The sequence below is a fragment of the Alligator sinensis genome, unplaced genomic scaffold (genome assembly GCF_000455745.1).
Source record: "Alligator sinensis unplaced genomic scaffold, ASM45574v1 scaffold607_1, whole genome shotgun sequence".
Classification (NCBI taxonomy): domain Eukaryota; kingdom Metazoa; phylum Chordata; order Crocodylia; family Alligatoridae; genus Alligator; species Alligator sinensis.
The window spans coordinates 3,664,821-3,674,744 of record NW_005841935.1 but is presented as its reverse complement, the minus strand read 5'-3'; the positions used below and the strand labels follow the sequence as shown (position 1 = coordinate 3,674,744).

General features: G+C 41.2%; 1 protein-coding gene across 1 annotated transcript in view; it reads left to right on the top strand.

Moving 5' to 3' along the window:
* The first annotated feature begins 319 nt into the window (after positions 1 to 319).
* Positions 320 to 9,924, top strand: part of LOC102371460 (neuronal acetylcholine receptor subunit alpha-7-like) — a 167,606-nt gene continuing 158,001 nt past the window's right edge. The window contains exon 1 of the mRNA XM_006019677.2: positions 320 to 398. Within this exon, the coding sequence (XP_006019739.1) occupies positions 320 to 398 (79 nt within the window). The remainder of the gene's footprint in view (positions 399 to 9,924) is intronic.

The window sequence follows — 9,924 nt, the reverse complement described above, 5'->3', positions numbered from 1 at the left end:
CCCAAACACACATAGCTCTGGTGCTGTCTCTTTCTGGCATTTATTTCTGCGTGAGAAAAGGTGCATGGTGCCTGGGAAGAAAAAAAATAGCAAACCACTGGAGTGCACTTGGATTTCCTTACCCAGGATTAAAATAACTTGGCTTGCTGAGACAAGAGGGACATACCTGGGCAAATGTACTTTTTTCTGTTTGTGAGAAATTGCTTGGATGGCTTATTATTACTTTTAATCATTGAATCCATCTTTAATTTGGCACTGTTGCAACGACTTAGTTCAGGTTTGCCTTCTGCTTAGAAGTGGTACTGTTTCCCTCTTGACAATGCTTACTGAGAAGTGTTTGGGATTTGCTTACTCTGGCTTGTATCTCTGGGCATCTCTGTTCGTATCCTTCATTAAAGGTAAGTTCTGTTTTGCCTGTTTTTATAACAACACTCTGATTTCCCCCCTGCCCAAAATTCAGCTGTCTTTCCCTTTGGTTTAAACTTTTTCAGGGCAAATACTGGTCCCCTTGAAGTCAATGGAAGTTTTCAAAAGGATAAAAACTGTGACTAAGTTTTCACTGATTTCACACTTTGGGTGCCTTTACCTCTTATAAGGGAAAAAAATACAATTTTTATGAAAACAACAGTAATGTCACCCTTGGAATTTTAATAATTCTCAATGTTTTCAATTACTATTCTTTTCCTCTTATAAGAGGCTATGCCACTGTTATTTAATAGGAAGGAGATGTTTTAACTGATGACTCAATAGTATGCTTATTGGAACCTTATAAATGTAAGGAAAGAGAGCTAAGATTGTATTCAAATAGTAAAAAACTAAGGTTCGAAGGAAGTAAACAGTTTTGAAACTCCTATGCATAATTGTATTATAGTACATATAAAAGAGATTAACTATCTGATTCAGTATTTTTCTCCATTTTATTTTTATCTTTCATCTCATATAATATCAGTCTTTTCAGCCAGTGACAGGTACAAAGTTGTAAGTATCTATTCAAATAATGTGCAAATTTATTTAAGCATTAAATAATTTTAGATTCACTCTCTAACATTATTACACCATATTATTGAATTGTACAGAAATGTGTGATTCTTTTAGAAACTAATTCGTAAGGTAAGACTTGTGATAAAAAGGAGGAGAGCTAAAATTGTAAATATCCTAAGAAATATATAGTATCTGTATGAGAAGTTTTCTAATTCCTTTGCAAATGAACCTGGCTCATGCATAACACTTTGCATGCTTGTCCTAATTATTTTTGCCAACTGCCCTTGCTCTGAACACACTGAAAAATGTAGTATTCCCCTGAGCAGTGTTTTAGACCTATGGAACCATCTCATCAGTTTCCAGGCAGAAATCTTGGGGATTGCTACTTTACAACAAATTGACTGATATGACCCATACATTTTATATCAGACCTGTGTAGTAACTGGTTCCTAAATGATATAGCACTATATAGGACATGCTCCTTATTCCAGAATATTTTTTTACCAGTGGGCATATCTACACAAGATGCTAAATGCACAGTAGACCAATTCTAATGTGCATTAGCACGTCACAGCAAAAACCACACTAATATGCAATAGAATTAGTCTACTGCACATTAGCATCACTAAAAGACAGTGCACTGGCACTACTGCATGTTTAGTTATTGTTATTACAGATACTAAACTTAATGTGCTGTAACAATAGTGCATTAATGTATACATAGATATGTCCAGAGTGTTTGACTTTACAAAACATATATAAATTTAATTGAAGTGTGAGTAGTGGAACTAGGGGTAACATGGCAATAAGTGTTGCAGCTATGTACTTTACCATCCAGCTAGCACAAGAAGCCTGCTACTTTTTTTGCAAGACCCTGGTACGCTACTTAAAAGCACTGAACAAATGAGGCTGTGAGCTGGTTACTGAATAACACAATTTTTGCATCATTTCCACTGAGTCACTGAAGTGCTGTCCTGTTAAAAAACAGTAATTCCCCTAATGAATTAGTCATTACTTCAATATTTAACAAGCATTGGTGTGATGTTGTAGCCGTGATAGTCCAGGAATTAAGCGAGAGGCAAGAATCTTTGTGGGTGGTATCTTTTACTGGACCAACTGCACGGTTGGGACAAAGCCAGACAAGCTTTCAAATACATGGCATTCTTCATCAGCTCAGACCTGCTGCAGAATGCCTTGCATTTGAAAGTTTGTATAACTTTATCCAAACCAGGCAATCAATCTAATAAAAGATATCACACACAAAGATCTTGTTATTTATGCAGAGAGCAGAAGTGCTTCTATTATTATTATTAATTTATTATTTTTATTAAATGGCCATTAGTATAAAATCACAAGAGTCCACAGCCACAACCCAGTCCTAAACTGGATAGTGAGAATTAGTCATTGTATGCTCTGCAGACTAGTCATTAGCATTTACCAGGCCAACAAACAATCATTATTAATTTTAGAAATATAAAGATCACATCTTCTAGAGCTTTACCAGTGCAGGAGCCCTTCTAATGTCTACTTCAGATTGATTCCTTAACGACTGCACGTTGCTTCCATATGGAAGGCATGACAAATTCACCCTAACACCACTTTTTACCAACGTAACAACACACCAAAATAATTGTTCATGATATCTTACTTACTGCAAATCCTTTCCCAGGCTGTACTGTGGCAGGACAGGAAAGAAATTCTTGGGTCATCCTTCCTAAAACTCTGCATGAAACTGACTGCTTAAAAAATGTTATTCTATTGCCATTTTAAAACCTCTTGTGAAAGCGCCTTGGTGATGGTGACCTCTAAACAGATGGATTCTAAACTTTTAACAGCTTTGATCGCTACGGCATTTTTTTGGACAAACAACATCATTATTCCTCTTTTCAGAAGCCTGTTATAACTGTTACTACTGCAAAATAATCCCTCTTCCCTGCTTTATACAACTAATTGGTCGACCCTTTGCAAACCTGACAGAGGGGACATGTGTACTAGTATAGTGTTACATATTAGTCAAACCTAGGGAAGACTGATAAGTGAAGCTGTTGTCACTTCAGCCCCAAGGGACCCCTGGGAGGAAGAATAACAAGCTAAAAACAAATGAATTTATCCTGGGTCTAGGCTTTAGCATCAAAACAGGCCTGGGGCAGTCTTTTACATACTGACTTGGAATGGCAATTAACACCAATTAGCAGCCCCCACAACATTGTCTTGATGGAAAAGTGTTATCTCAGTACTTCTCAGGTATTTCACAGATACTTCAAGTGGAACAATGGGCTTGTAAGTCAGTAGAGCTAAAAACAGACGCTGCATCCCAGTGAAGCCCAGACATTACAGAAGGACAAGCCCACTGTCCCACATTAAATATTTGTGAATTATTGGAATAAACACTTTGCCTCAATCAGAACAATTAACTCAACTAATTTGAGTTAATTGTCATTTAAACCTTCTGTATAAACACTTTGGCCATCTGTTTTGATGCATCCTAGACCAACCAACACCGCACTTAACTGGTGATCTGCTTTTAGCCTAGAATCCCAGGAGAAAAGGCTTCATTCTGGGAGAAAGCAGAGGTCTGTTTTTAGTTGGAGAGAAAACAGCTAACAGCACTGGGCCGCTTGCTTCTGTCTGTTTACTAGCTTCTCAGTTCAGTTTAAGCAGTTTAGACTGGTCTGCAAAGATTGAATCGATTCAGCCTCTGGCTTTTTGACTGTCTGTACTTAGCCTAGATGCCTTGGGAACTTTGTATTCTGCAATGAAAGACTAAGTGAATTTTGTGGCTGTAGGAGCAGAGCCATTCTGGATTGCACTTTAGAAAGTGCACACCTCAAGTCTGTCATAGTCCTGTTTATATGCTTGTTGGATCAATCTGGATCTAGCCTGTAGACACATAGGCAGAAATCTACAGCAAAACATTTAGGCATATGTGCGAGTCCCATTTATATTATTTTAAAGCACATTAAATACCTTGCTGAATCAGGGTCTTTATAAAAGTGTGTTTTTTTCACTGAGCAAATCAATGGTGTTAATGGAAAACATGTGTCTAAGCAGAGTGTTAGAGGATGAAATAGGGTGGAAACTCCAGGTTTTCTCTCACCAAATCTACTAAAGCTCATCAGAGCCAAAGGCGGAACTCTCCCTCCAAATCCCATGAACATGACTCTTCACTCACTCAAACACTGGGTTGAATCAGGAGTAGCTACATTGACATAAACAGAGTTGAAAGCCTATAAAATTATTGTATGAGGAGGGGCAGGGACTGGACTTTCTGGGCCAACTTCAGCAGTGATGAGGTTACATATCAGTCATAAATTGTCCCCAAACCAGATTTCAGTTGTAGATTAATTCTGCTTTTCTTTTTCTTTTGAGCAACAGCCTGAACCAGTTGTGGTCAGATCTTCAGCTGATTTAAATCGGTGGAGCTCTGCTCTATACAATTTGGTTCCCACATAACAGAATTAATGTAAATTACACTCCTTTTGTGCTTAATCCATGGCATTAACAGATACTGTTTTTTGCATGATCCAGCTGTGAATCTGGGGGGGAGGGCACAAAATCATCACTGGCTTTGCCTTTTCATAAGCACACAAAGTGTAGTTTGCAATGGTTTGGTATTCCATAGAAACCTAATTCAGAGTAAGCAGATACAACTCTCATTTAATGGTTACCAAAGAAAACTACCACCAAAGGCCAGATTCTACTCCCAAATTACACTGGTTTACATCCCCACTAATTACATTATTTATATCTCCAGTGGAGGTTGGAGATTTATAGAAGTGTAAGCAATTTTAACATCTGGTCCCATGCATTCAAATTCTATTCTAAACTTTGGACCAAATTCTCATCTGATGTAAATTGGTGTCACTTCATTGAAATGTATGGTGCAAATTGGCATTATTCCAGTACAGTCCACAAAGCTTTGTTGATTTATACCTGGTAAATGTTCTGAACTTTCATGTTAGAACTATGGAAAACTATTTGAATGATAGAGTCCAGATGGATTTTGGAGGTGCTGTACCACTGAACTTTATAAATTGGCAATGTTTGTAATTAGGAATTCAGCTGAATTTGAGTCCCTGGGATTGTTCATGCTCCTAGTCTGAAGATTTGGGGTCAAATTCCCTATCACCCTCTAGCTGCTTCAGTGAGGAGTCTGGTAAAATCTCAAGGGGAAAAATTCTGTGTAGCATTCTATTTCACTGCTATCTTAAAATATATAGAGGAGGGAAAAGCTATTTTCAAAGCCCCATGGGTTTGGAACAGCAGCTGTTGCACCATGTCAAGGTGTATCAAAAGTGCTTTGGTGCAGAAAGCTTGTGCCAACAAATACAAAGAATCCTATCTGCAGGAAGATCCCTGGATTGTTTTTTTGTAAAGTCACTGCTCACTGTTGTAATTGAGAAGCAGCCATACACATTTGCCTCTTGAGATTTAATTTTCATTTCAGTGAACCAGGCAATGTAATCAGTCACTAATCTCATAGTCATGTTCGCTGGCCTAAGAGGTTGCCTGATATTACAGAGATAGTTACAGATGTGGCCCTGGGCCAGGTCATCTATCTGATAGCATAAAACAACATGGCAGCACTGAAGTTTCACTCATTTTCATCTGGCTGAAGGTGTGGGCAGCTCTTTTCCCAATGACTCTGTATGGACATAGTTAAAAAAGGGCAAGGGAGATTCTTGAGAAACATCTCATCAGTTAAAAGCTGACCACACAGATACCAACATGGATTGTCGAATTATCAGGGAAATGTCTGTCCCACAGGTGACAAAACAGCTTCCATGAGGCTGACCCTAAGCTGAATTTGAGCCGGTAGTGTGCTTTTCTTACAAAAGAGCAAACAGCATGCTGGGATGCATTAACAAGAGTGTTACCTGCAAGTCAAAAAAGTGATTCTTCTACTCTGTTCATCACTGGTGAGGCTTTACTATGTCCAGTTTTGGGTACCAAGCTTCAAGAAAATATGTGAACAAATTAAAAACAGTCCAACAGAGAGCAACAAAAATTTTCAGAGGTTGGGGAAACATGACTTACAAAGTTAGAAAGGCAGTTAAGATATGTGGAAGGTTGGGCAAGGTGGCACCTTAAAGACAGGTTATTAAGTTTGGGATTATTTAGTCTGGAGAAGACAAGATCGGGGGAGATGGGAAGCAGATTTGAAATCAGTCCCCAACTACCTGAAGGGTGGTTACAAAGAGGATGGTGATAAACTGCTTTCTGTGGCTGCAGGGGACAGGGCAGAGAGTAATGGTTTCAGACTGCAACAAGTGAAATGTAGGTTGGGTATTGGGAAAAACTTTAGTTATGAGAGTAATTAAGCATTGGAACAGATTACCCAGAGGCATTGCAGAATTGCTTTTAAAAGCAGATTAGACAAACACTTGACTGGGATAGTTTAGTTAGGAGTGATTCTGTCTTAAACAGGGAACTGTATTAAATGATCTCTTGAGGTCTCTTCCAGCCCTATTTTTCTCCAATTCAATGATGCTGGACCATGGATAAGGAGCAATCAGCCCAGTTTAGGAGCATTTAGGCAGGTCAGTGTTCTGATGCAGTACAAGGTCTGGGCCTTTTCTTCTTGGGGTTTCTGATAGGAGGTTGAACTTCTCCAGAGTCTGGGGTTACCCTCATTTTCTCTAGGCATTTGTTTCTATTGCTAGATGAACAGGGGAGAGAGACTGAGAGATGCTTCTTAGGTCACTGTGTGATGAGAGTGGCAATCATGTACTCTTCCAGGAAACAAAAGTGGTATTTAATGTCTCCATGGCCCAATGGGAAAAAAGAAAAACAGTTCCCTTGTTATCAGCATATGTGATGAAGTGCCATTAAGTGATTGGATGCAGCCATGCTCAGAAAGTACTGAAGCAAACTCAACATGCAGATTTCCACCTTGCAATCATTACGGATAGGGTATCTGCAGGTATCCTAAAGGGACTGTTAAGGTAAAAAAAGGTGTTTTTATATTATAAGCTTGGAGATTTTAATAATACAGGGTTAGGGTTAGTGCCTCACCATCTCCAGGAAGTGATTAAAGGGAATGTAAAATCATTTGCACTGCAGCTGTTATGGCTGTCACAGGATGTCCAGTCTCTATAAGTCCTGCCTAGTCTAATTTAAAACATGCATAAACTTGTAGCCAAGAACAGAACTGAATTGCTGAGCACTGTTGTCTGCTACAATAAAGCATCCCTGTGTGAAGCCATCTGCAACAGTCTACCAATGGACAGTACTGTACAGCTATGTTCAGTGGGGTGCACTGTGTGCAGGAAACTGTGCGCTACTAGGTAAGCATTTTCCACATTTTGAAGTGGTGCAGATACTAGGCCCAGTTGACGTTCTGGGAATGATGTTCTCTTCCAACCCTGGGCTCACACCTAAGCCAGTAGGCTGGAAGAAAATGATAAGCAATTGATTGCGTGACTCCTTTTCCTTACATTAGTGGTAAGACGGATCTGATTTCATGCCTTGTATTGCTTTAAAATGGCTTAGTTCTAAGGGGAAACGGTAATAAATAGGAAAGAGAGAGGAGAGACTGGAAGGGATTATGGGAATCCATATTATTTTGCCAGAGCCTTTCAAAGGCAACATAATTGTTCCAGGTCAGCTAGTACACTGAGGGAAAACAAATCTATACTGCTCACTTCAATCCTCAAGGTAAAACAAAGGTTTAGATCATTCCGAGTTTGAACTGAATCAAAAAGACTATGGCCAGGAACTCAGGAGGACTCGTCTCTCTTTGTTTTCCAAGTAAGCAAAGTGCAGAAATGGCCACTTATGCCCTCTGCCCTCCTGCCCGCAGAGAGGACAATGGAAAATCTTCTCTCCCTGAAGCTGACTCAGATATCCACCCTTTGATAAAGTGACCCAAGATTTCCACAGGGAGATATCTTCAAGCATAACCTGACAGCAGCTTTGAGGCTTCTGGTTGCCTGAATGAGAATCTGAGTCCGTGGCTTATTAGGTGTGTGCCGATACAGAGGGCACCTGCTTCCACGTGGCACAACCAAGTGTACAGTCCTCCTTGTCTGGGGCAAGCAGGTCTGATGTTACGTGGTTCAGTTACAAAGGATGATGAGGATGTGGTCCGGTTATGCATCCATTTACAGCAGCCAGCAGAGGGAAAGATACCAATCCACATCAAGGTGTAACTCGGGTAGCTGCTTGAGTGGTGCCACATACCACGTGGGCACTCCCATCTGGACCCGGCCAAGGTCTATATGGTTTTCAGCCTTTTTAAAGTCAAACACCCACTAAGACACCCAACAAAATAAAAATACCAGCTCTTAGCTTTCACTTGTTTTTGGACGGTGAAAAATAATAGAGCAATTTGCCTGTTGCAAAGAACTCAGTAAGACCTCAACAGGTCTGAATGTTTTTGACACTATGGACTCCTTTTTGAAATTTTTGGGTTTATCTTGTGAATCACGTGTAGGTGTTTACCTACACACAGACAAACAGCATGCAGGAGATGAATTCTGAGAGAGTTTGGCCCTGAGCTTGGGGCCTGTAGCTTTACGCTTTCCCAGGTATAGGCCTCGCTGAAGTACACATTAATACAAGCATTGATCAGTGCACGTACAAATCACACAGAGGCCCTCGTAACAGCATGGACTGAAGTAGGTCTTACTGGAATGGATCTAGGGAGTCCATGTATGGCTTGCAAGTAGCTTGCTAGTCCTTATAGGCACCTTGCAAGGACAACTGATACTGAATAGAGACTGGTACAGGACACAAAAACAAAGGTTTGAGTGACCTGGCAGACAGGTGTCCCTGTCTGATGGGAAGAATGCACTAATTGGTGAGAAACAGGACATGGATGGTATCACCTAAAGGGTTTTTTTTCAGTAATTGGTGAGGTCTAGGATGTGCATGCTGTAAACATGTTGTTTTGAGTGCCCCTTAATACATTACATTGGGCTTAGGGGTTGTCTCACCTATACCATGACGGCAAATAACCTAGTTAGCATTATGCACCAGCTGACCACAGATGCTGGCATCTAGGCTTGTTTGTGGACAATAAACCTGGACGCGCTTTTGTTAGTAAGAACAGGAGCCTGCGGTCTTTTTCTTGTAACGACGAGGTTGTTAAAGGTGCAGCATCACAGACAGTGTTCTGACAGCATGCATGCAGACCATCTGGACGTGACTGGTCTCACCTAACCCACTAAGAACGCTTGAGAGAGTCTGCAAGACCGGTGACTCCCTGGAGCCCTATACAAGGCACCTTTGAACAAGAGTCAGGCTGTTTGCATTTAGGTATTTCATAGATTTCATAGATTTCATAGACATCAGGGCTGGAAGGGACCTCGGAAGATCATCGAGTCCAGCCCCCTGCCCAAAGGGCAGGAAGTCAGCTGGGGTCATAGGATCCCAGCAACATAAGCATCCAGTTTCATCTTGAAGGTGTTCAATGAAGGCGCTTGAACCACCTCGGGTGGCAGGCTGTTCCAGACCTTGGGGGCTCGGACAGTAAAGAAATTCTTCCTTATGTCCAGCCTGAAACGATCTTGAAGTAGTTTGTGACCATTCAACCTCGTCATCCCTTGGGGCGCTCTGGTGAACAAACGTTCCCCCAGATGCTGGTGGTCACCCCTGATAAACTTGTAGGTGGCCATCAGATCACCCCTGAGCCTGCGCTTTTTCAGGCTAAAGAGCCCCAGGGCTCTCAGCCTGTCATCGTAGGGTCTGCTTCCCTGACCTCTGATCATGCGCGTGGCTCTTCTCTGGACTCTCTCAAGCTTCTCCACATCCTTTTTGAATTGTGGAGCCCAAAACTGGACACAGTACTCCAGCTGCGGCCTCACTAAGGCCGAGTACAGGGGGAGAATGACGTCCCGGGATTTGCTTGAGAGACGTCCCGGGATTTGCTTGAGACGTCCCGGGATTTGCTTGAGATCATCGAGTCTGACCCCCTGCATAGGCAGGGAAGAGTGCTGGGTG